At 46.6% G+C, this 27,097-nt stretch overlaps 2 protein-coding genes across 8 annotated transcripts in view; one reads left to right on the top strand and one right to left on the bottom strand.

Annotated features, from left to right (window-relative positions):
- LOC121289263 (5'-AMP-activated protein kinase subunit beta-2-like) overlaps window positions 1–15,512 on the bottom strand; it is a 53,019-nt gene extending 37,507 nt beyond the window's left edge. For 3 of the 5 annotated variants that reach the window (XR_005945525.1, XM_041208519.1, XM_041208518.1), the window contains exons 1-2: window positions 13,552–13,641; window positions 8,111–8,355 (exon numbers count right to left, since the gene is read on the bottom strand). Coding sequence is in view for 4 of the 5 variants with exons in the window: in XM_041208519.1 (XP_041064453.1) it covers window positions 8,111–8,355; window positions 13,552–13,639 (333 nt within the window). In the remaining variant the exon portion in view is untranslated. Of the gene's footprint in view, window positions 1–8,110; window positions 8,356–13,551; window positions 13,655–15,494 lie in introns of those variants that run through there. The other 2 variants (XM_041208520.1, XM_041208521.1) reach the window with 2 other exon arrangements.
- A 453-nt stretch (window positions 15,513–15,965) lies between these two features.
- scyl3 (SCY1-like, kinase-like 3) overlaps window positions 15,966–27,097 on the top strand; it is a 61,583-nt gene continuing 50,451 nt past the window's right edge. For all 3 annotated transcript variants that reach the window (XM_041207780.1, XM_041207782.1, XM_041207781.1), the window contains exon 1: window positions 15,966–16,231. In XM_041207780.1, the coding sequence (XP_041063714.1) occupies window positions 16,067–16,231 (165 nt within the window). In that variant the 5' untranslated portion in view covers window positions 15,966–16,066. The remainder of the gene's footprint in view (window positions 16,232–27,097) is intronic.

The following is a 27,097-nucleotide window of genomic DNA, read 5'->3' on the forward strand; positions in this document are numbered from 1 at the left end:
TTCAGATAATTATCAAATTTCCTTTGAAATCCGTGATTGAATCTGCCTCAACCACATTCTCAGGCAGTGCCTTCCAGATCTTCACCACTCACTTCATAACAGATTTCTCCTCATGTTGCCTTTGGTTCTTTTGCCAATCATCTTAAATTGGTGACCTCTGGTCCCTGAACCTTCTGCCATTGGGAATAGTTACTCCCTATCTACTCTGTCAAGATCCCTCATGATTTTGAGCACTTCTATCAAATCTCCTCCCAACCTTCTCTTCTTTATGAAGAACAGTCCCAGCTTCACCAATTTATCCGCATGACTGAAGTCTCTCATTCCCCTCTTTTCTGCATCCTTTTCAATGCCTTCATATGCTTCCTGAAACATGGTGCCAAAAATTGTACACAATACTCCAGTTGAGGCCAAACCAGTGTTTGATGAAGATTCATCATGACTTCTGGCTTTTTCACACAATGCCTCTATCAACAAAGCCCAGAATCTAGTATGTCTTATTAATTACTTTCTCAACTGTCTTGCCATATTCAACAATTTGGGCCTATATACCCCCACCACATAGATCTCTGTTCCTGCACACCCTTCACAATTGTCCCCTTTATTTTATATTGCCTTTTCTTGTTCTTCCTACTAAAATGTACAATTTCATGCTGCTTTGCGTTAAATTTCATCTGCCACATGTCTGCCCAATATCCAGCCTATGTCCTCTTGAAATTTATCACTATCCTCTACAGTTCACAATACTTTCAAGTTTTGTGTCATCTGTAAATTTTTAAATTGTACCCAGCACGTCCATGTCCTCATCAAGCCTTTTTGTTACCTCATCAAAAAACTCAAATTAGCGAAACACTATTTGCCCTTAATAAATCCGTGCTGGCTTTCCTGAATTAATCCACATTTGTCCAAGTGCCTGTTAAGTTTGCCCTGGATTACCGTCTCTCAAAGTTTTCCCACCATCAGGTTGGTTAAACTGACTTCCCTGTAGTTGCTGCACTTTTTACAAGTTTTTTTTGAACAATGATGCAACATTTCCAATTCTTCACTTATGCATATTAGATAAAGTTGGACTGCCAAAAGAAAATGATAAAGTCCTACAAAATTTAATGACTTAATTCCACCCCCACCCAAATCAGCTGATCATGTATTATACAATGCAGAGAAAGGGAAGAACACGTTTTTAGAGATGCACTTCTCAATCACTATCAGAAAAGCATCTGCTATAGCTCAGATTAAAAGAAAAAGACAAATGCAAACAAAAATCATAGTGATTGGTCTAGATCTAAAAATAATTAACCCATCTTTTCTCTTTACAGGTACTGATATATGAACATCTTTTGTTTTCATTTCCCATCAAATGTTGGGAGTTGCTTAATACTGGAGGCAGATCACTCCACAGCACAAACTGTTGATTCAATCTTGGCACAAAAATAAATCTTCAAATAAATCAGGTTAAAATAAAAAATGTTCAAATAAATCAGGTTAAAATAAAAAATGTTCAAATAAATCAGGTTAAAATAAAAAATGTTCAAATAAATCAGGTTAAAATAAAAAATGTTCAAATAAATCAGGTTAAAATAAAAAATGTTCAAATAAATCAGGTTAAAATAAAAAATGTTCAAATAAATTAGGTTAAAATAAAAAATGTTCAAATAAATTAGGTTAAAATAAAAAAATACACGTCCCTCCTCTTCAAGATATATTCTCACCTATAAAATATTAGGCATAATACTGCTACAAGTGCTTTTAACTTACAAATTCAAAAGATGGGCGATATGGGTAAAATAAACACACATCTCTCCCTCAATATTCAAGGAGGGTAGATAGATTCTAATCGGAAATTTCAACATAAAAGGCTGCTCCTTTGTCCAACTGTGTCTGACAATATACTGCAATGGTTTAAAATACCTGCAGTATTTGCACCTCATAGTCCTTGCCCAGCATCCTCCTCCTTCAAATGCTTACTTAATTTCCAATAGTAGTGCTTTATGTTTCATCTAGGCAGAATGTAGTTTACTCTGCTTGGTTCCTAACTTTAATTGTTCTTTTTAGCAAAGAACTTGGAGCATGCCTGAATGCATCACACAGAATTGTCTTGCAACAATTAGAAATTTGCATATCTGAATGGAATGGGGAAATCTCTACTGTGTGTAATTAAAATTTTTGACATAGAAGGTAAAGCATAGAAACCATTTAGCCCAACTGGTCCCGATGGTGCTTATACTACACATGAGCCTCTTCACACCTTACTTTATCTAACTCTGTCAACATATTATCTATCCCTTTCTCCTTCATGTGTTGATCTCACTTCCCCTTAACTGCATTAATGTTATGCACCTCAACTACTTCTCATAGTGAGTTCCATATTTTAACCACTCTCTGGATGAAGAAATTACTCCTGAATTCCCCATTTATCAATGGCCATTTTATATCTACATCCTTAGTTTTGGTCTCCCCACAAGTGAAAATATCTTCTCTATGTCTACCCCACCAAACCTTCCATAACCTTAAAGACCTTTATCAGGTCTCCCCTCAGCCCTCTCTATCCTAGAGAAAAGGGCCCCATTCTGTTCAATCTTTCCTGATATAAGCTAGCTTTGTTATTAAATTGTTAGGTAGGCTTACAAACTGTTATGGGGGTCTACTGGACCACCTGAGAAATTGGAATTCAAAGTTGACATGTTGAATTTACACTCCAAAACATTGAGAGACTATTTTGTCAAGGACTCCCACACTATAGAGGGTCCAGAAGAAGGATATACATTCTGCCAGTACTAAACTGACAGTGCAAATATCTCCTTAAATATCATGACTGGTTCACTTTCAATAGCCACCAATGGTGCATCATGCACATCTACGAAACACAGAAGGAGTAGGCCATTAAGCCCATCGAGCCTGCTCCGCTTTCAATAGCCACTTATGGTGCATCATGCACATGTGAAACATAGGAGCAGGAATAAGCCATTAAGCCCGTCAAGCTTGTTCCGCCATTCAATACAATCATAACTGATCATTCACTTCAATGCCTTTTTCTCCACACTACCCCCATATCTCTATATGTCATTGGTATTTAAAAATGTTAATCTCTGCTTTAAACATTCACTGACTGAGTCTCCACAGCCCTTGGAGGGGTGTGAATCTTTGGAATTTTCTACTCCAGAGTAAAAAAAATTTCTCTTCATCTCGTTCCCAAGTGGCTTCTCCATTAGTTTGAAATTGTGTCCCATGGTTCTCGACTCCCCAACCAGAGGAAACATCTTACCTGCATCTACCCTGTCTATCCCTTTAATTATATTGTAAGTTTCAATGAGATCACCTCCCATTCTTCAAAATGTTAGAGAATACAGGCCCAGTCTCCCCAAGCTCTCTTCATAGGACAGTCCCGCCATCCCGGGAATAAGTCTGGTGAACCTCTGTTACACTCCCTCTATGGCAATAATATCCTTCCTAAGGTAAGGGGACCAAAACTACACACAGTACTCTAGATGCAGCCTAACCAACATTCTGGACAATTGAAGCAAGACTTCGCTACTCCTGTGCTCAAATCCTCCTCTGATTGTTCCTCTTACTAAAGTGCATAACCTTGCATTTTTCACATTATATTCCATCCACCATGTTCTTGCTTACTCATTCAGTCTGTCCAAATCCCCTTGAAGCCGCTTTGCATCTTCCTCACAACACATATTCCCACCCTAGCTTTGTGTCATCCACAAACTTAAAAATATCACACTTGGTCCCCACATCCAAATCATTGATATATATTGTGAACAGCTGGGGCCCAAGTGCTGATCTTTGCAATACCCCACTAGTCACAACCTGCCAACACGAGAATGACCCTTTATTCCTATTCTCTGTTTTCTGCCTGTTAGCCAATCCTTAATCCAAGCTGGTGTATTACCTCCTATCACAATGTGCTTTAATTTTGCTAACCAACCTCCTGCGTGGGATATTATCAAAAGCCTTCTGAAAATCCAAGCATACTGCGTCCACCAACTCCCCTTTATCAATGTTAGTAACATCCTCAAAAAACTCAAACAGGTTTGTGAAACATGATTTTCCATTCATAAATCCATGTTGAATGTGCCCAACCAGATCATTATTATCCAAGCGTCCATTTATCACATACTTTATAATAGATTCTAGCATTTCCCTACTACTGATGTAAGGCTAACAGGTCTGTATTCCCCGTTTTCTCTCGCCTTTCCTTCCTAAATAATGGGATTACATTTGCTACCTTCCAATCCGCAGGAACCATTCCCGAATCTAAAGAATTTTGGAAGATGATCACCAACGCATCTGCTATCTCAGTAGCTACCTCTTTTAGCACTCTGGGATGTAGAATATCAGGACCTGGGGACTATCTGCCTTCAGTCCTTTCAATTTTTCCAATATAATCTTCTTAATAATACTAATTTCCTTCAATTCCTCATTATTCCCTAGTCCCTTGGATCTCTAATTTTGGGAGATTTCTTGTATTTTCCTCAGTTAAGACAGACACACAGCAATCATTTAGCTTCTCTGCCATTTCTCTATTCCCCATCATAAATTCTCCTGACTCTGCCTGTAAAGGACCCAGAATTGTCTTAGCCAAACATTTCCTTTTTATGTACCTATAGGAGCTTTTACAGACTGTTTTTATATTTTATGCTGGTTTACATTCATATACTGTTCTCCCTTTCTTTAACAGTTTCTTGGTCCTCCTTTGCTGTATTCTAAAATGCTCCCAATCCTCAGGTTTACTACTATTTCTGGCAACTTTATCGGCCTTTTCTTTTAATTTTACACAGTCCTTAATTTCCTTTGGTAGCCACAGTTGACTGACTTTTCTTCTTGGGTTTTTGTGCCTGGAAGGAATATACAGTTGCTGTAAACTGTGTAATAATTCTTCAAAGACTTCCCATTGCCTATGTACCATCATACCTTTTAATGTATTTTCCCAAGCCACCTCAGCCAATTTGCCCCTCATACCTTCATAATTTCCTTTGTTCAAATTTAACACCCTAGCTTCAGATTGAAGTACCTCACTTTCAAATATAATGTAAAATTCTATCATATTATGGTCACTCATCCCGAAAGGTTCTTTTACAACAAGATTATTAATTAGCCCCTTTTTGTTACATAATACTGGATCTAAAATAGCCTGTTCTCTAGTCGGTTCCTCAATATACTGCTCTAGAAAACCATTCCAAACAGATTCTACAATTTGCTCTTCGGATCTGAAATCCACCCTTACTAATGCCATCCCTTATCAGTGCAACACGACAATCTATTCTTTTTTGGCTGTCCTTCCTAAATGTCGAATATCCTTGAATATTCAGTCCCCAGTCCTGGTCACCCTGCAGCCACGTTTCCACAATGGCAATTAGATCATATCCATTTATATCCATTCATGCCTTTAAATCATCTACCTTGTTGCAAATGCTGTGTGCATTCAGGTATGGTGCCCTTAACTTTGTCCTTTTGACATCATTCCGCATTCTAAGCTTAGTTGATGCTTGTCTTTGTTTCGTCTGCCTTTGAATTTCATTTGCTACTTTTCTACTTTCCGTTACCAGCTCTACCTCCTTCCAATTTGAGCTAGCCCTCAGGTTCCCATCCCCCTGGTAAGCTAGTTTAAACCCTCCCAAAAGCACCAGCAAATCTCCCTGCAGGGATATTAGTCCCAATCCTGTTAAGGAGTAACCCATTCATTTTGTACAGGTCCCATTTGCCCCAGAGCCAGTCCCAATACCCAGAAATCTGATGCCCTCCCTCCTACACAAATTCTCCAGCCACATGTTCAATCAATCAACCCTCCTATTCCTATGCTCACTAGCACGTGGCACTGGGAGTAATCCTGAGATGAGGTCCTGTTTTTAATTTCCTTCCTAACTCCCTAAAGTCTGCTTTCAGGGTCTCAACCCTTTTCCTACTTATGCTGTTGGTACCACTATGGGCCACAACCTCTGGCTGTTCACCCTCCATGCAGCCACTCCATGATATCCTTGACTCTGGTGCCAGGGAGGCAACGCACCATCCTGCAGTCATTTTTACTGCCGCAAAAATGCCTGTCTGATCCCAACTACCAAATCTGCTACCACTATTGCTCTTCCACTCTTCTTACTCCCCTCCTGTGCAGCTGAGCCACCCGTGGTGCCACGCACTTGGCTCTGGCTGCACTCCCCTGAGGAGCCATCGCCCTCATCAGTATCCAAAATGGAAAACAAGATTAGTAAGCAAGATAGATTCAGGGCGCTCCTGCACTACCTGCCTGGTGCTCTTAGACTGCCTGGTGGACACCCATTGCCTCCCTGAATGTATGCTCCTATCCTGCTGTGTGATCACCTCCCTAAATACGTTATCTACATAGTTCTCTGCCTTACGGATGCACAACAATGGCTCCAGCCGCTGCTTGAATTCTGAAACCCTGAGATAAAGTTTTTGCGGCTGGTGACACTTTCTGCTGATGTTTATCTAGGACATATGGCACGTCCATGACTTCCCACATAGTGCAGGATGTACATTCCACTTGGCTGAGCTGACCTGCCATACTGTAACTTTAAAAACTATTTACTACAATTATAATCAGTAGAATAACTTATCAGTTACCCACCAGCTTCTTTCCCTGTACCAAAGTCAGAGCCAGCTACTGGAGGCTGAAAAAAGGTAGAAAAAGAAAGCACCTCCCTCACTCACCAAACTCCCACTTTACACTTTGTGCACCCAAAGCAGCACTGAGAAAGGCACTGTTTTTATGCTCTCTGAAAAACAACTGATCGAAGCTCTGAAAACCAGTTTAAGTTGGCTACCTAATTAACTAGCTGCAGCTGCTCTGAGAGAGTTTGTATATCCCAGTTTTAAGGCTGGAATAAAGCTTAACTTTGAACTTGAGTAATTTTCAGTTAATAGCTAAATTAAAGAAAAAGCTAGCCTTTAGATAGAAATTGACCCTTAAAACGCTCTCACTCACCAGCTCTCTGTGCAGACCCTATCCATCGCACATACTCTGTGTTTTATTATGCAACCTTCCCTCTATCCATACCACCGTTTTACAAATAGGATACTTGCTAGAACATATAATAGATTATGGTTATCCTAAACTTTGTTTTTCACATTCCTTTTGTTATTTACACATAAGTAGTTCAGATAAAAAAAAACTCCATTGTTCTCAAGATGTATAAGTTAAACTATTAGTAACTCATACTGTTCTACTATTCTATGGGCATTCATAGCACACTGAACAAGCAGTTATTATTCATGTCTGAACCTAGGCTTATTGTCTGAGCAAGGGCACCACCGAGGTAAGCTGATTTCATCCTCACTGGGCATCCAGAGCCACATACTTCCAGCAGGATCGATGGGCTGCAATCTAGTACAAAGGTCCTAGTGTTTTTTTAACCTCACTAGCATAGGACACAAATGCACCATGGCTAAGACTAATTAACTCAGCACAGGTTGAACCTGGTCAATGAGGTTCAGTGTAACACCACATAGTATATTGCATCTAAATAATATTTAAATTGCTTTACCCAATAATTCTTACTCAATATAAAAAGAAAAAAAACTTGCATTTATATAATACTATGCATGTTCTCAAGTGGACATAAAGAGACCCGTGGCACTTTTCAAAAGGCAGGGAGCAAAAGAAACAAATGCTTCGCAGTAAATTATGTACTTTTAAAATCTAGCCACTGTAATAATGTAGGAAACTTAAAGCCAAGTTGTACACAGAAAGGTCCCATAAACAGTGATAATCTGTTTTAGTTGTGTTGGATGAAGAATACCAGGTGCCAGGAGAACTTCTTGCTCTTAGCAAAGTGCCACACCTGAAGGGGGCAATCAAGGCCTCAGTTTAACATCTCATCTGAAAGATGGCACCACCACAAAGTGTCAGATTATGTGCTCAAGTCTCTGGAATGGGGCTTAGATTTACGATCTTTTTAAATCAGGGAGACGACCCCCAAGGCAAGGCTTTCATCTTGGTGTTCCTAAGGGTCACCTGAACTTTGGTGGCTAAAAAGCACTTACTTCAGAAGCCACCAATTTCATGACAGTTTACAACCATTTTCTTCTTAAATGATGGAATATATGTCTCCACCATGCTAGAAATAAGAAGCATAGCTTTATACTGTACCTTTGAGTCTCGTGTGTGAAAAATGTTGGGGTCATCTGTGCTGTCCACCATGATTTTAGGACGTTCATTCTCCTTTGATGACTGAGAAGATCCCATGCTGTCAGTACGGTGGGACTTGTGCCCTCCATGGCGATCTGCTCCCATGCGGTCACTGCTGGTGTTCCCCATTATCCTGACAGTATTGGTATTATTATTACTGCCAAAAATTAAAAAAAAAAATAGTCCCACAATCTTTGTCTGTGTACCTGAAATAAAATTTTTTTAATATTTTAATGGCACTAGAAACTTTTACCATTTAACAGAAAACACCACCAAATACCTGGACAACATTCAGGCCGGTGCTGATAAGTAACATTCACACAACATAAATGCTAGGCAACGACAAAAGGTAATCTAACCATCTCTCCTTGACATGGTCATCATTGAATCCCCCACCATCAGCATCCTAGGGGTTACCAATGACCAGAAACTGAACTGGACCAGCCATTTAAATAGTGTGGCTACAAGGACAGGTCAGATGCTGGAATTCTGCTGGCGGTAACAAACCTCCTGACTCCCCAAAGCTGTCCACCATCTACCAGGCACAAGTCAGGAGTGGTGGGATATTCTCCACTTGCCTGAATGAGTGCAGCTCCAGCAACACTCAAGAAGCTTGAAAAGATCCAACACAAAGTATCTTACCTGACCGGCACTCCAACCACTATCCTAAATATTCACTCCCTCCACCATCAGTGCACAGTGGACGCAGTGTGCACCATCTACAAGATGCACTGTAACGAGTCAGTAACTTCCAAGCCTGCAGCCTCTTCCACCTAGAAGAACCAGGGCAGCTGATGCATGGGAACACCATCATCTGCAAGTTTACCTCCAAGCTACATATCATCCCGACTTAGAACTATATCAACGTTCCTTCATTGTCACCTTGTCAAAAACGTGAAACCCCCTTTCTAACAGCATTGTGGGTGAACATACACTACATGGACTGCAGTTTAAGAAGGCGGCAATTAAGAATGGACAACAAATGTCGGTCTTGCCAGTGACACTTGCACCCCATGAATGAATATATAAAATAAAATGTAGAAACAGAGGGCCATATCTAGTGAATTAAGTCTTTCCTATTATGATTCAGATTTTTGCCCTGTGTTGGCCCTGAGTTTTTATCCTTTTTTTTCCCCAATTGGGATTATTAACTATCTATTTTTGGGTAAGGGCTGTCTAATCATGATGTCTCAGACATCACGACTGCGTGGGGCAGGCTTGATGGATTAGTTGGTCTTTTTCTACTCATCATTTTTGCTTGTTTGCATCTATCTGCCTATATTTTGGTAATCACGGACAGTTAAAAAATAGCCTTTGCAAATGGTGCCTGGCATTAGCAAGTGGGACTAAACTGATCAATCAAATTTAAATATTTGCAAACTGAAAAAAATGGATTAGCAAAGTTTGTACAGCTCAATACCATCACATGGTACACGCGCACAACAAAACAACTGTCAAAGAAGCCTCAAGGATCTTGCATTTTTTTCCTCCTCTTGCTGCAAATATTGTTTTGCATGCTTAAAAAAAATTAATTGAATCCAATACTGCAGAAAAAATAAATACATCCTTTACTAATTTAGTTCTTCCTTTAATATACCAGCTAAAGGGTTAATGGCTTGGAACTGCCTCGACAACTTAATTTTTGTCCAGCAAGATGTGAATTAAATTCTCTCACAGCAAGGTGGTACATACTTCTGTAAGAAATGGGAGCAGGGGTGGGCCATGATGTCTCTCAAGCCTGCTCCACGATTCAACTCCATTTTTCTGTCCTAGAGTCCAAAAGTATACTGATCTCAGTCAGCAACTGAGCTTCCACAGCCCACTGTTGTAATGAATTCCTAAGATTCAACACACACCCACCCCCTCACCCCAAGTGAAGAAATTTCCCCTTATCTCTGTCCTAAATGATTGACTTTTTTTTCTTTATTCTTTCATGGGGTGTGGGTTTTGCTGGCAAGGCCAGCATGTGCTGCCCATCCCAAATTGCCCTTGAACTGAGTGGCTTTCAGTTAAAAGCGAACCACATTGCTGTGGGTCTGCAGTCACATGTAGGCCAGACTGGATAAGGATGGCAGATTTTCTTCCCTAAAGGACATCAGTGAACCAGATGGGTTCTACAACAATCAACATTACAATCAAATTATTTTACAGAGCACTTCTGTGCAGGAAATTATGAAGGTAGAAATATCTGACAGTACACATTGAGGAAATAAACATTGTACTCCCAAAGGCTTCTGGCAAAGAAAACCCAACACATAATTGTAATTTCCCATAGCCTCCTTTTAGTACAGTATGTTTAGATAAAAGCAAAATATCGCTGATGCTGGGAACCTGAAATAAGAACAGAAAGTGCTGGAAATGCTCAGCTGGTCTGGCAGCATCTATACAGAGAGAAACACAGTTAGTGTTTTGAAGCAAAATGACTCTTTTTCAGAACTGATAGCATGTTTAGACCCATGAATAAGTCCATACAAGATACCAGCTTCCTGTTAAAGTTCCTTAAGCAAGTCTGGCATGTGTATTTTGCTGGAACGGTTGTTGAATCACCGCAACACAGCAAAGCCAGACCTGGCAGTACAATTGGGGATTACTGCAAAATGAATGAAAGTGAAGCAGGGCTTACCAACAATCAACCATAATTTGCATTTACATGGTACCTTGAACACAGAAAAACATCTCAAGAGGCTTCAAAAGGCATAATCATATAAAAACGGATACCGAGTCAAATAAAATATTGAGACTGGTAGCCACAAGTTTTGTCAGGCATGGGTTTTAAATAGGGTCTTAAAGGAGGAAAGGGAGGTGCAGAAATTTAGGGAGGGAATCCCAGAGCATGGGGCCGAGACAGCTGGAAGTGTGACTGCTGATGGTTGTAGGAGCAGGTAACAGAAATAGGGAATGACACAGTCATATTGAGGTTTAAAAAGGAGGATTGGGGAACCTGAAGCATGCCAGGGTGATGATCAATGCAGCTTGGGTGTGGCATTGGGTACTAGTAGCATCATTTTGGAGTAACTGGTGTTTACAGAGGGTGGAAAACGGGAGATTAGCCAGGAGTTTGAAATAGTTGAACTTGGCGGTGACAAAGGCACGGACAAGGGTTTCCATGATAGACAGTCTGAGGCAGAGTGGGATAGGTGATGTTATGGATGTGGTAGTAGGAGGTCTTTCTGACGGTCAAAAGCTCAGCTTGGGATAGAATAGGACAACAAGATTGCCAATAATCTGGTTCAGTCTAAGACAATAGCCAGGGAGGAAGATAGATTTGCTGACAAGAATGCAGAGTTTGTGGCAGGAACTGAAAATGATGGCTTTAGTCTTCCCAGTATTTAACTGGAAAAAATTATGGTTTATGCAAGGCTGAATGCCAACAATCAGCAAATACATTTATATTAAACAAACATTCTTGTTGTTTATAAAGGGAAGACTTAATGAAGCATTTTGTTCAGTGATAACATTGTTTCAGTTACCTCTGGAGTTTGTGGAGGTAGAAACTTCCATATAAGTACAAACAATCAAACATATACTAGATCTACTCAAATCACTGAGATACCATCAATGTTCAGTGCACTGTAAAACCAGATTTGGAATAAGTATGATCAAATTATTCTACTGTAACTATCAAATACAGTTAGTTTATGTATATTTCTTCCACAGAGTCCAGCACAGATGAATGTGTACATTCCACCCAGCTAGCTCCAGGGTTCCTGATAGGGTTGCAGAGATCACTTTTGGTGTCGCGAGCTGTCCCTCCTCCGAGGCAGCAATGGTGACTGTGGAGAGGAAACAACCAGTCTGGAGAAGGGACAGCCACAGACACACTGGATCATTTCTGCCGAACAGCACAGGTCAGTCGGTGAGCCCAAAGTGCTCTTTAACTTCAGAAATCACTTCAGCAATTAGTTTGAGAGGGATTGGGATGTTTGTGCACTGACTTGGCACAGCTAGAGGCTGGTAAGTGTAATTCAGCCACTGAGTGTGGGAAAAACTGGGAATCACACAGCTCAGCAGGGAATGTGGGTTAATTATGTTTCTGTTCTTGTCTGCCTGTTGTACAGGGTCCTTACATGGTCCAGGGTAGCAACTCTTGTTTTCCAGGTACCAGCAACTAGGCCAAAAGGAGGGAAGGGAAGAGGGGCTGGTGAGTGAGTGCAAGTGGGGTGGAAGGGGGTTGGAAAGAGGGGCTGCTGAGTGAGAGAGAGGGGAGAGGTTTCAGATGAGAGGCTGCTGAGTGGGGGAGGTGTGTTGGGAAGAGGGGCATGTATGTCTGCATGGTGGGGGTGAGGGGTTGATTACAATGTTCTGCAGGTGGGGCAGAAGAGGGGTTTCACAGTCTTGTCATCAGGGAATATGGAGAGCTGGACTGAAATTCATAAAATCATAACATTTTTACAATATGCTTTAAAACACAGATTTTCATATTTATATGATGTATCAATATATGTTAATCTATGGTACCCAAATGTTAATTTATACTAAATGATACTACGCTGCTTTGTTGATGTTCAGTTTTTGCTGGCGTCTGGGATCACACTTATTTTCAAAATATTTAAAATGGGATCATACAGACGAACACTTTGCGAGGCACTGATGTAGGCTCATCCGTTTATAGAAAATAATCCCAATTCACATCACAAAATCTATCTTTCCACTTCTGTCCGCAAAACATTGTCCAAGGTATTAATCACTCTGCGTGAAATCAAGTGGTTACAGATATTTCTTGCCCATCCTGGTGCTTGCTTAGTTTGTAATGACTATAATAAGCAATGTCCTTACAAAAATAAAGCAAAGCAGAGAACGTGACAAATCTACACACGAATTGTTTTTATAAAGGTATTTCAATATTCTTTCTGCTAATCTCCCCCCCCCCCACCATCCTCCACGCCACTTATTTATGTAAAGTGGGCGGAGGAGGGTAGGTGCTCTAAATTGCTCTCTAATAAAGTTAATATTTACAGGGTGAAACCCCATTAACTGTAAAAGTTCGAATCGTTGCATTTGCGTCGTTCCAATATACTAAATACGTAGAAAAACCTATATGTATAAAACATGCACGTTCAATTGCAATGAAGCAAAAACAATGGGCTCCAGCAGCCAGGTACAATTTCCTCTGTAAGTACGGGCTGGCTTCTCCTGCAAATACAGTAAAAGATCACTGACTAGGCACTACTGACTGTTAAAATGCTGCAAACGTCGACAACCATGTCTGAACAGGAGAAACGAGGCCTCCTAAAGCCACAACTAAATTTAAGTCCAACAACTCACCCGCTGTTTTTTTGGGGGGAGGGCGGGGGGGGGGGGAGAGAGAGAGAGACCAAAATAGAAATTGACACATTAAAGATGGTGACAACAGATTATCCAGGACCTATCTCTCTAACTCAGTGCAGAAGGTTATTTATTACCTGGAATAAAGCGGGAGACCTGTTGCTCCGGGTCTCTTTTTACCTCCCTACCCCCCAACGTAACCGCTCCGGCTCGCGCTTCGTCCATCGCGCCCAATGGCGCGCGTACCCGCGACTATTAGCTGCGCGCGCGCATCAAGTCAACCGGGCGCGCAGAATCATACTCCCTCCACTCCGGGATTCTGATTCAACATCCCGGTGCAACCCACCTCTCCCATACCACGTTCATTCCCACCTCTGCCCCAAGCCCCCTTTGAGCTACGCCGAGAAGCTGTTGCACTTTGTCCTCTCGTGTTCATCCTCCTGGATTTTGTTTCTCTTTTGGATAGGGGCAGACATGTGGGCGCAATCCTTTGATATAGAATTTTTCATTTATTAAAACACCACTGCGCACAAAATAGAATGTGTCCCTAAATAAGCAAAGTTGACAGGTCCAAGATGAATCACTTAATAAAAGGGTGGGTGGAAACTAGGTAAATAAATGTTTCATTGCACATTATAAAGGAGAACATTTATTCACTGGGTTTACATACTGTTTCAATCTCAAATATAAAGACAGCATTGAATCTACTTTCTATCAAACTGCTTTATATAAATCTCCCTGTTAACAAATAACCTGGATACTGACTTGATACCTGAATAGATACACAGCTGGATAATAAACACTTTGAAACTATTCAAGCTGTCATCACATTGCTCATGGGTGATCTTTCTTCTGGAGCATAGCTGCAACAGTTAGATATTTATAATCTGCTGAGACCCCTTAAGCCCACTGCTCAAGTACCCCATGTGAACAAAGTCTAAATAGAAAAATTCAGATAATTGCACCACTTATAAATAATCTACCTCCAGCCCAGCATTGATATTCTGGCAGGCTGGCTTTTCTTATCATTTTTAAAGATTTGTTGCATTAGTAACAAGTTATTTGAAGTGTGAATGACACATACAAGAATGTTATATGTACCAGCAAGCAGCCACAATTTATGTTGAGTTAATGAATATACTGTTTTATGCTGTTTTGTATGATGTATTGGGGTCAATGATATTTATAAATTGAATAGCTGAAATAAAACTTTTATTACAAAGTGTTATATCTGTGTTAGTGATATTTTTGGCTTCAAAGAGCTGATAATTTATATGTTGTATAAAATTGGTCATCTGAAAAATATAATTTAAAAAACTATCCTGGGGTTAGATGCTGGGGTGGGGTGAGGCTGGTTTCAGTAACTAATAGATGTTTTCATGAAGATTTATTTTTAAGGATGTTAAAATATCTATCCAGTGAGTTTTTCACTATACTGACGATTTCTGCTTTTCATCAATGTAATTGCACATGCAAAGGACTTCTGCATACAGGATTTTGTTCATCAGCTATGTATGTGTCACATAGTACACACGGTCAGGCCCACAATCAGCACAGAATCATTTCAATGTACTCGTCGATCTCCCACAGTATTGCACATGGAGAAGCAAGAAAAGGGTGAAACAGACCTACCCACCTGGAATTATTGATCCAGGACACACAGATACACTTCAAAAACATTTTAAAGATGTATATTATGTGCTTACTTTTATATTTTGCACTTTAAACTCCAGTGTATATAGTAACAATAGAAACATCCTATGTAAATCTGCAACACTGCATTTGCACCATGCCACCAGTGCTTTTGACACCATCCTAAATTATGTAAGGATTTGTTAGGATACTGTTAATTTGTACTACAAATACACAAATATGACCGTTAGATGACTCCAAAATGTCCTCCAAAACATTGGAGCCCTGTGACATACATAGAATATGGATATGCATAAGTAATTTTGTCAAAGTGACCTCTGAGATGCACTAAGACTGGGTCCAAAACACTATAGACATACACCCTACAGCGAATAGTTGGATACCTAACCAAGTAAAGGCAGCTTTCTGCTCCAGCTTCCAGTCTTACCTGTTTTTCTGCAATATTTGCGTCAAGCTGTCCAAGAAATTCAAACTACTGAATATATAGTTACCCCCCCCCCTTCTTTCTAATGTCTAAATACTTCCACACATATCTATACGCTGCATGAATCAATTACTATAAATTATTTATTTTGGCTTCTCTCCTGTTCTTCTGAACCTTGGTGATTGAGCCTTGAACATATTCACACAGGTTTTCCACCTCCTCAATAAGGAAGAAAATAAGGGGGAGTGGAGAAAGAACATTTACAGGAGGTGAGTTTTGGACAGTTTTGGACCTTGATCTTTTAGAAGAGATCTCAAACCATCACTGTGAATCCAAGCTGTTTTCCGAAAGCACAGAAACGTCACAATCACAGGAACTGACAGTGGAGGATATGCTTCCCATACTGCGCATGCCTCACCTGCGGGTCCGTGATTGGTTGGCGGAGCGCTGCCTGTCTTTCCGGGTTAGGCGGATGCTGGAGGTCAGTTGTTTTTGGAGATTGGGGTTTGAACATTTTCTAGTAAATTTGGCCGCCCCCACTCCCCCGCCCACCAAACAGCTGAACACGGACGGCCATGGGCGCAGAGAGCAGTGCGGCCCGAAGCTGCCGGTTGGAAGAGCCGCCGGTAACTCTGCCCGCCGGTCTCAGCGTGTATCAGGCGGTGCTGGAGGAAGAGCAGCTGGTGTCCGTGTTCGTCTATCAGCGGGGGAACGAGGAGGCCGTCAACAAGGCAGCTAAGGTGAGGGGGAGGAGAGGGTAGAGAGAGGATGGATGAGAGGAAGGCTGAAGGGGTGAATGAGAGGGGGATGGGAGGGGCGAAGGGGGTGGGAGGGTGGATGGGGAAGGGTGAAAGGGGTAGGTGTGTGTATGGGGAGGGGATGGAGGGGGTGAAGGGGGGGTGGACGGGGGGAGGGGGTGAAGGGGTGGACGGAGGGGAGGGGGTGAAGGGGTGGACGGAGGGGAGGGGGTGGACGGGGGGGAGGGGGTGAAGGGGGGGTGGACGGGGGGGAGGGGGTGAAGGGGGGGTGGACGGGGGGAGGGGGTGAAGGGGGGTGGACGGGGGGGGAGGGGGTGAAGGGGGGTGGACGGGGGTGAGGGGGTGGACAGGGGGAGGGGGTGAAGGGGGAGGGGGGAAGGGGGTGTGGACGGGGAGGGGATGAAGGGGGGGTGTGGACAGGGGGGGTTGGGGTGGTGGATGGGGAGGGGGTGAAGGGGGGGTGTGGACGGGGAGGGGATGAAGGGGGGGTGTGGACGGGGGGGGTGGACGGGGAGGGGGTGAAGGGGGCGTGTGGACGGGGAGGGGGGGATGGACGGGGAGAGGGGGTGATGGGATGGACGCGGGGAGGGGGTGAAGGGGGGGATGGACGGGGGGAGGGGATGAAGGGGGGGATGGACGGGGGGAGGGGATGAAGGGGGGCATGTGGACGGGGTGGAGTTGAAGGGGGCGTGTGGACGGGGAGGAGTTGAAGGGGGCGTGTGGACGGGGAGGGGGTGAAGGGGGGCATGGACGGGGGAGGGGGTGAAGGGGGGTGGACGGGGGTGAGGGGGTGGACAGGGGGAGGGGGTGAAGGGGAAGGGGTGAAGGGGGTGTGGACGGGGAGGGGATGAAGGGGGGGTGTGGACAGGGGGGGTGTGGGGTGGTGGATGGGGAGGGGGTGAAGGGGGGGTGTGGACGGGGAGGGGATGAAGGGGGGGTGTGGACGGGGGGGGGTGGATGGGGAGGGGGTGAAGGGGGGGTGGACGGGGAGGGGGTGAAGGGGGCGTGTGGACGGGGAGGGGGGGATGGACGGGGAGAGGGGGTGATGGGATGGACGCGGGGAGGGGGTGAAGGGGGGGATGGACGGGGGGAGGGGATGAAGGGGGGGATGGACGGGGGAGGGGGTGGACGGGGGTGAGGGGGTGGACAGGGGGAGGGGGTGAAGGGGAGGGGGTGAAGGGGAGGGGGTGAAGGGGGTGTGGACGGGGAGGGGATGAAGGGGGGGTGTGGACAGGGGGGGTGTGGGGTGGTGGATGGGGAGGGGGTGAAGGGGGGGTGTGGACGGGGAGGGGATGAAGGGGGGGTGTGGACGGGGTGGGGTGGATGGGGAGGGGGTGAAGGGGGGGTGGACGGGGAGGGGGTGAAGGGGGCGTGTGGACGGGGAGGGGGGGATGGACGGGGAGAGGGGGTGATGGGATGGACGTGGGGAGGGGGTGAAGGGGGGGATGGACGGGGGGAGGGGATGAAGGGGGGGATGGACGGGCGGAGGGGGTGAAGGGGGGCATGGACGGGGGAGGGGGTGAAGGGGGGTGGACGGGGAGGGGGTGAAGGGTCATGTGGACGGGGAGGGGGTGAAGGGGGGTTGGACGGGGGGAGGGGGTGAAGGGGGGATGGACGGGGGGAGGGGGTGAAGGGGGATGGACGGGGGGAGGGGGTGAAGGGGGATGGACGGGGGGAGGGGGTGAAGGGGGGGTTGGACGGGGGGAGGGGTGAAGGGGGATGGACGGAGGGAGGGGGTGAAGGGGGGGTTGGACGGGGGGAGGGGGTGAAGGGGGTGTGGACGGGAAGGGGGTGAAGGGGATGTGTGGACGGGGAGGGGGGATGGACAGGGGGAGGGGGTGAAGGGGGGATGGACGGGGGGGAGGGGGAGGGGGTGAAGGGGAGGATGGACGGGGGGAGGGGGTGAAGGGGGGTTGGACGGGGGGAGGGGGTGAGGGGGGGTGGACGGGGAGGGGGTGAAGGGGAGGGTGGACGGGGGGTGAAGGGGAGGGTGGACGGGGGAGGGGGTGAAGGGGAGGGTGGACGGGGGGAGGGGGTGAAGGGGAGGGTGGACGGGGGGAGGGGGTGAAGGGGGGGTGGACGGGGATCAGGTGAAGGCAGGGTGGACGGGGAGCGGTTGAAGGGGGGTGAGGGAGGGGGTGAAGGAGTGGGGTGAAGGGGGGGTGGTGGACGGGGAGAGGGTGAAGAGGGGGATGGACGGGGAGGGGGTGAAGGGGGCGTGTGGACGGGGAGGGGGTGAAGGGGGCGTGTGGACGGGGTGAAGGGGGCGTGTGGACGGGGTGAAGGGGGCGTGTGGACGGGGTGAAGGGGGCGTGTGGACGGGGTGAAGGGGGCGTGTGGACGGGGTGAAGGGGGCGTGTGGACGGGGTGAAGGGGGCGTGTGGACGGGGTGGAGTTGAAGGGGGCGTGTGGACGGGGAGGAGTTGAAGGGGGCGTGTGGACGGGGTGGAGTTGAAGGGGGCGTGTGGACGGGGAGGAGTTGAAGGGGGCGTGTGGACGGGGAGGAGTTGAAGGGGGCGTGTGGACGGGGAGGAGTTGAAGGGGGCGTGTGGACGGGGAGGAGTTGAAGGGGGCGTGTGGACGGGGAGGAGTTGAAGGGGGCGTGTGGACGGGGAGGGGGTGAAGGGGGGGTGGACGGGGGAGGGGTTGGACGGGGAGGGGGTGAAGGGGGGGTGGACGGGGAGGAGGTGAAGGGGGGGGTGGAAGGGCAGGCTGTGAAGGGGGGGTAGACGGGGAGGTGGTGAAGGCGGGATGGACGGGGAGCTGGTGAAGTGGGGAGGGGGTGAAGGAGTGGGGTGAAGGGTGGGTGGTGGACGGGAAGGGGATGAAGGAGTGGGGTGAAGGGGGGGTGGTGGACGGGGAGGGGGTGAAGAGGGGTGTGAAGGGGGGGTGGTGGACAGGGAGGGGGTGAAGAGGGGGGTGGACGGGGAGGGGATGAAGAGGGGGGTGAACGGGGAGGGGGTGAAGGGTGGGTGGGGTGGACGGGGGGGGGTGAAGGGGGGGTGGGGTGGACGGGGGGGCGTGAAGGGGGGGTGGGGTGGATGGGGGGACGTGAAGGAGGGGTGGGTGGACGGGGGGGGCGTGAAGGGGGGGGTGGGGTTGACGGGGGTGCGTGAGGGGGGGGTGGACGGGGGTGCGTGAAGGGGGGTGGTGGACAGGGAGGGGGTGAAGGGGGGGTGGATGGGGAGGGGTGAAGTGGGGGAGGATGAATAGGGTGGGGTGTGGGTGAAGGGATAGGGTAGGGAGGGGGAGGGGCATTGGTGAAGAGGTAGAGGGGAGACGGGTGTGGGTGAAGGGGCCGGAGAGAGTAGGGCTGGATTTTCTTGGCTGCAAAGTCTTGCATGTTAGGATGCTGCCTCTGTGCAATCCAAGGGGGAAATGGTGGATGGGAAAAGCAGGGTTAGGAGAAACTCTGAATCCACCAGGACCTAGTAGTAAATTGATGCAGTTGTACTGGTAACTATTAGCAAAACTAACATTTGATTCTCCTTGTAACTAACCTCAATAATACCTCACTGGTCGTCTATATGTAACTGAGATTGGATAGATATAATGCCCCTGTTGCCTTCCTCCTAATTTCTTCCAAATTTAAATTTGTAGACAGAGCACTTCTGTGAATTTTTGTTCTTCACAAAAAAAACATTGAAAACAAAAAGATTATGTGCATTCATGCAGGACTGCATACTGGATAGCCCTGTTTAAACTGCCGTAAATACATACCTTTTTATTTCTGTTGGACTGTGGATTAAAATTACAATGGCTACAGTTTGAAAGACATGTCCACTGGAGCAGTGTGATGAATATATACAATGTTGCTGTCCTGGAATAGTGTGTGCCGTGATATACAGGTTGGTGGCAAGGAGGAGTCTGGCCTAATGGGGAACCGCCTGGCAACAGTGTTTTAATTTGCTCCTGACCAGGTGACCAGGATTTGTGTGAGAGCAGTGCAGCAGAATAGCTCCTAACCTGAAAGGAAAAAGACCTAAAACCTCTTGCTCCCGTGTGTGTAAGATTCCTGTAATAATTTCACAATGCCATCTAGCTGGCTTTTTCTTTTCGGATCTCTACAACCTGCTCTCTCTCTCTCTCTCTGAAAACCCCTGTCATGAGGAAAAGGGGAAAATCACCATTAGAAATATTGAAAGGCAAGTGCTCAACCAGAGATATTGAAAGGCTGTTGCTTGCCATTTTAACACTCCACCCTGCTCTCTTGCCCACATGTCTGTCCTTGGCTTGCTGCATTGATCCAGTGAAGCTCAACGCAAACTGGAGGAACAGCACCTCATCTTCCGACTAGGCACTTTACAGCCTTCTGGACTGAATATTGAATTCAACAACTTTAGATCTTGAACTCTCTCCCCCATCCCCTTTCCGTTTCCTCCCCCTCCCTTTTGATTTTTCCAATAATTTATATAGATTTTTCTTTTCCCACCTATTTCCATTATTTTTAAATCGATACCTTTTATGCCCTGTTAGTCTTATTTCACCCCACCCCTACTAGAGCTGTACCTTGAGTGTCCTGCCATCCGTTCTTAATTAGCACATTCTCTTAGATTATATCACCACCTTCAACACCTCTTTGTTCTTTTGTCAGTGACATCTTTTGATTATCTGCTCCTATCACTGCTTGCTTATCCCTACAACTACCACCACCCCCCCTCCCCCCGCCCCACACCTTAAACCAGCTTATATTTCACCACTTTCCTATTTTTACTCAGTTCTGTTGAAGGGTCATGAGGACTCGAAACGTCAACTTTGTTCTTCTCCGCCGATGCTGCCAAACCTGCTGAGTTTTTCCAGGTAATTCTGTTTTTGTTTTGGACTTCCAGCATCTGCAGTTTTTTGTTTTTATCTCTTGTGTTTAATTGACTGCCACTTCTCTTCAAAAAATGCCTACCTTGAAGAAGTATTGCTCTTCTCTCCGACAGGATTACCGTATCTCTCTTTTGCCTTGTTCACCTTCATTGCTTTCCATTTCTTTCCTGGTGTTTGACAAGGTGTTTACTAAAACCCGCTTTCACAGCCATATTTCCCTTCTCAGTGACTGTCTCCGTCTCCGACTTACCCCACGTGGATTTCAACTGAAATTCTATCCCTTATGTTTCGAACCCACCCAGGATTACAAGTATCTCCGGGACATAAAACATTTCTTGGACTGCTGTTCCTGTTGCATTCTGAGATCCACACTCAGTGCCATGCGCCGCCATATAAACACACTCGACCTCTCCCTCCAGCAGCGCCGCCACGCCCTATTTCTAAGCTGCCCGTGCCCCCAGTTTAATTTTATTCTTCGTCTTATCCAACGCCTCAACAAGAAACTTTTTCTCTTTCTCTCAAGTGCTAAGGAACGCAAGCTCCAACAACTCATCCACACCAATACCCATCTAGGACCCTCCACCCTGCCTGTCCCTCCGTCCCCACCCCATCTTCCAATCCCAACCCCAGCTGGTATTCACTATAACCCCGACCTTCCCCTCTCCGATGCTGAACGTTCAGTGCTCAGCAAGGGACTTAGTTTCATACCCTTACGCCCTCATCTCAATGATTTTCGGGCTCGGCACGATGCTGAACTCTTCTTCCGCCGCCTTCGTCTCTGTGCTCACTTCTTTGGGCAGGAGTCCTATCCTCGTTCAACGGATCCTTTTACCCGCCTCCAATATTCTCACTCCAGCTGGACTCCTCCCTCTGGATTCTTACTTTCTCTTGATCTTTTCATTGAGAACTGTCGGCATGACATTAGTCGTCTCAATTTCTCTGCTCCTCTCACCCATTCTAGCCTGTCTCTCTCTGAACTTACTGCACTCTGTTCTCTCAGGTCCAACCCTAACATTGTCATCAAACCCGCTGACAAGGTTGTTGTTGTCTGGCGCACTGACCTCTACCTCACGAAGGCTGAGCATCAACTCGCAGACACTTCCTCCTACCTCTCCCTGGACCATGACCCCACCACTGAACATCAAGCCATTGTTTCCAGGACTGTCACTGTCCTCATTTCCTCTGGAGATCTTCCTTCCACAGCTTCCAACATGATAGTCGCCCAGCCTCGGACGGCCCGCTTCAATCTCCTACCCAAAATCCACAAACAGGACTGTCCCAGAAGACCGATCGTGTCAGCCTGTTCCTGCCCCACGGAACTCATTTCTCGTTATCTTGACTCCATTCTCTCTCCCCTTGTCCAGTCCCTTCCCACCTACATCCGTGATTCCTCTGACACCTTACGTCACATCAACAATTTCCAGTTCCGGTACATCGATGATTACTTCCGTGCTGCTTCATGCTCTCATCGGGACCTGGAAAAATGTATTAATTTTGCTTCCAATCTCCACCCCGCCATCATTTTCACGTGGTCCATTTCTGACACTTCCCTTCTTGACCTCTCTGTCTCAATTTCTGGAGATAGACTGTCCACCAATATCCATTACAAGCCTACCGACTCCCACAGCTACCTCGACTACAGCTCCTCGCACCCCGCTTCCTGTGAGGACTCCATCCCATTCTCTCAGTTCCTTTGCCTCCGTCGCATCTGTTCTGATGGTGCTACCTTCAAAAACAGTTCCTCTGACATGTCCTCCTTCCTTAACCGAGGTTTTCCACCCACAGTCGTTGACAGGGCCCTCAACCGTGTCCGGCCCACCTCCTGCGCATCCGCCCTCACGCCTTCTCCTCCTTCCCAGAAACATGATAGGGTCCCCCTTGTCCTCACTTATCACCCCACTAGCCTCCGCATTCAAAGGATCATCCTCCGCCACTTCCGCCAACTCCAGCATGATGCCACCACCAAACACATCTTCCCTTCACCCCCCTGTCGGCATTCCGTAGGGATCGTTCCCTCTGGGACACCCTGGTCCACTCCTCTATCACCCTCTACTCCTCAACCCCCACCTACAGCACCTCCCCATGCCCACGCAAAAGATGCAACACCTGCCCCTTTACTTCCTCACTCTTCACCGTCCAAGGACCCAAACGCTTCTTTCAAGTGAAGCAGCATTTCACTTGCATTTCCCCCAACTTAGTCTACTGCATTCGTTGCTCCCAATGCGGTCTCCTCGACATTGGAGAGACCAAACGCAAACTAGGCGACCGCTTTGCAGAACACCTGCGGTCTGTCCGCAAGAATGACCCAAACCTCCCTGTCGCTTGCCATTTTAACACTCCACCCTGCTCTTTTGCCCACATGTCTGTCCTTGGCTTGCTGCATTGTTCCAGTGAAGCCCAACGCAAACTGGAGGAACAGCACCTCATCTTCCGACTAGCACTTTACAGCCTTCCGGACTGAATGTTGAATTCAACAACTTTAGATCTTGAACTCCCTCCCCCATCCCCACACCCTTTCCATTTCCTCCCCCTCCCTTTTGTTTTTTCCAATAATTTATATAGACTTTTCTTTTCCCATCTATTTCCATTATTTTTAAATCTATACCTTTTATGCCCTGTTAGTCTTATTTTCACCCCACCACACTAGAGCTGTAACTCTTTTTGGAGTTAAACAATTAAACTAAATTAACAAAATAAAGGACAAATCAAGCACAGCCCCTAATTCTGGTCAGCTGTAAAACTAAAGACAAAGTTTAAAGGAAACTTACAACTTTAAAACAAAATGTGATTAAGGGGGTCAATAAAGCACCTCAGTCCCCGCGGCGCCCACCTTGCACGGAAGGCCTCGAGAGTGCCGGCAGACACCGCCTGCTCCCTCTCCAGGGACACCCGGCCACGAACGTATCCGCGGCAGAAGGACAAACAATCGGGCAGGACTCCCCCGTCGATCGCCCACTGCCTGGACCTGTTAATGACCAACTTGGCCAGGCCCAGGAGCAGGTTCACGAGGAGGTCCTCCTCCTTTCCGACCCCCTTCCGCACCGGGTGTCCATAGATCAGGAGCGTGGGACTGAAGTGCAAACAGAACATTAATAAAAGATTTTTCAAATAACTAAAAAGGGAGTGCAGCCTACCACACCCTATGTAAGCACGGTCCACGGACTCCACAAGACCACAAAAAGGGCAGGTGTCCCGGGAGTCCTTGAACCTACACATTCTACGATTATAAGGGACTGCTGCATGCAACACCCTCCAACCCAGGTCCCCGATAGAAAGGGGGAGGACACCTCCATAGAGGGCCTCCCATCGGGGGCCTCCGCCGCTGGACGGCAACAAGGCACGCCAGGGCGTGTCCGGGCGACAGATAAGGGCGAGAAAATGGAAGGTGTGCAGCAGCAGTCCGTACAAAAAGCTCCTCCGCGCTGTGCCAAATGGCACAGAGGGCATGTCCCCGAGGCGGCTCATTTAGCGGGGCACCAGCACCCGAGGGAGTGTTCGGGGCTTGGGGCCAATGTGGAATTCTGTCCGAACAGGGGAACATCCAGCAGGAAGACCATTGCGCACCTGGGTCACCTCGAGACCTAAAATTACATCGGGTCCGAGCACGACTGTACTTAGGTCTTGGATGGTATCGGCTGCGACCTGGACACTCTTAGACACACGACGCACCAACTCCTGCAGGAGCATCCAGCCCAGTCCTCCGCCACCCAGCATGTCCCTGATCCTGGTCACCCCTACTAGAGCTGTACCTTGAGTGTCCTGCCATCCATTCTTAATTAGCACATTCTTTTAGATAATATCACCACCTTCAACACCTCTCTGTTCTTTTGTCAGTGACATCTTTTGATTATCTGCTCCTATCACTGCTTGCTTGTCCCTACAACAACCCCCCCCCCACCGGCTTCCCCCCACCTAAAACCAGCTTATATTTCACCCCTCTCCTATTTTTACTTAGTTCTGTTGAAGGGTCATGAGGACTCGAAACGTCAACTTTGTACTTCTCCGCCAATGCTGCCAGACCTGCTGAGTTTTTCCAGGTAATTCTGTTTTTGTTTTGGATTTCCAGCATCCACGTTTTTTTGTTTTTATATTGAAAGGTAAATGCTCAACCAGTGAACAAAAGACTGAAAGTGCCATCTCATGTCATCAACAAAAAACTGAAAAGAATTTGGAAGACATCAGTCAAAATCAACCCATCAAATCCTATACACCCTGGAATTGGTGCTATTGAACTGTTCTATCCCAGCATTAAAATCCATGATAAAAGCAAAAAAAACTGCGGATGCTAGAAATCCAAAACAAAAACAAAAATACCTGGAAAAACTCAGCAGGTCTGAAATCATCTGTGGAGAGGAAAACAGTTAACGTTTTGAGTCCTTATGACCCTTCAACAGAACTAAGGAAAAATAGAAAAGAGGTGAAATATAAGCTGGTTTAAGGGTGGGTGGTACAGGTAGAGCTGGGTAGAGGGCCAGTGATAGGTGAAGATAACCAAAAGATATCATAGACAAAAGGACAAAGAGGTGTTGAAGCAGGTGATGTTATCTAAGGAATTTGATAATAAAGGTACAAATAGCCCTAGTGGGAGCTGGGTGGGGGGAAGGGATTGAAATAGGTTAAAAGGCAGAGATAAAACAATGGATGGAATTACATTTAAAAATAATGGAAATAGGTGGGAAAAGAAAAATCTATATAAATTATTGGAAAAAGGGGGGGATCGGAAAGGGGCTGGGGATGGAGGAGAGAGTTCATGATCTAAAATTGTTGAACTCAGTATTCAGTCCGGAAGGCTCTAGAGTGCCTAGTTGGAAAATGAGGTGCTGTTCCTCCAGTTTGCATTGAGCATCACTGGAACAATGCAGCAGGCGAAGGACGGACATGTGGGCATGAGAGCAGGGTGGTGTGTTGAACTGGCATGTGACAGGGAGGTTTGGGTAATGCTTGCGGACAGACTGCTTTTGGTCTGTCCAATGTAGAGGAAACCGCATTGGGAGCAACGAATGCAGTAGACTAAATTGAGGGAAGAGCAAGTGAAATGCTGCTCTACTTGAAAGGAGTGTTTTGGCCCTTGGACGGTGAGGAGAGGGGAAGTAAAGGGGCAGGTGTTGCACCTTCTGCGGTTGCACGGGAAGGTGCCGCGGTAGGGGATTGAGGTGTAGGGGGTGATGGAGGAGTGGACCAGGGTGTCTCGATGGGAACGATCCCTGCAGAATGCCGCCGGGGGGGTGAAGGGAAGATGTGTTTGGTGGTGGCATCATGCTGAAGTTGGCGGAAATGGCGGAGGATGATCTGTTGAATGTGGAGGCTGGTGGGGTGATAAGTGAGGACAAGGGGGACCCTATAATGTTTCTGGGAGGGAGAGGAAGGTGTGAGGGCAGATGCGCTGGACATGGTTGAGGGCCTGTGGCTGGAAAACTTCAGTCAAGGAAGACATGTCAGAGGAACTGTTTTTGAAAGTGGATCATCAGAACAGATGCGACGGAGGCGAAGAAACTGAGAGAATGGGATGGACTCCTCACAGGAAGCGGGGTGCAAGGAGCTGTAGTCGAGGTAGCTGTGGGAGTCGGTTGGCTTGTAATGGATATTGGATATTGGTGGACAGTCTATCACCAGAAATTGAGACAGAGAGGTCAAGGAAGAGAAATGTCAGAGATGGACCATGTGAAAATGATGGAGGGGTGGAAATTGGAAGCAAAATTAATAAATTTTTCCAGGTCCAGACGAGAGCATGAAGCAGCACCGAAGTAATCATCGATGTACCAGAGAAAGAGTTGTGGGAGGGGGCCAGAGTAGGACTGGAACAAGGAATGTTCCACATACCCCATAAAGAGACAGGCATAGCTGGGGCCCATGCAGGTACCCATAGCCACACCTTTCATTTGGAGGAAGTGAGAGGAGTTTAAGGAGAAATTGTTCAATGTGCGAACAAGTTCAGCCAGACGGAGGAGAGTCATGGTGGATGGGGATTATTCGGGCCTCTGTTTGAGGAAGAAACGGAGAGCGATCAGACCATCCTGGTGGGGGATGGGGATG

The sequence above is a fragment of the Carcharodon carcharias genome, chromosome 16, assembly GCF_017639515.1.
Source record: "Carcharodon carcharias isolate sCarCar2 chromosome 16, sCarCar2.pri, whole genome shotgun sequence".
Lineage (NCBI taxonomy): Eukaryota > Metazoa > Chordata > Chondrichthyes > Lamniformes > Lamnidae > Carcharodon > Carcharodon carcharias.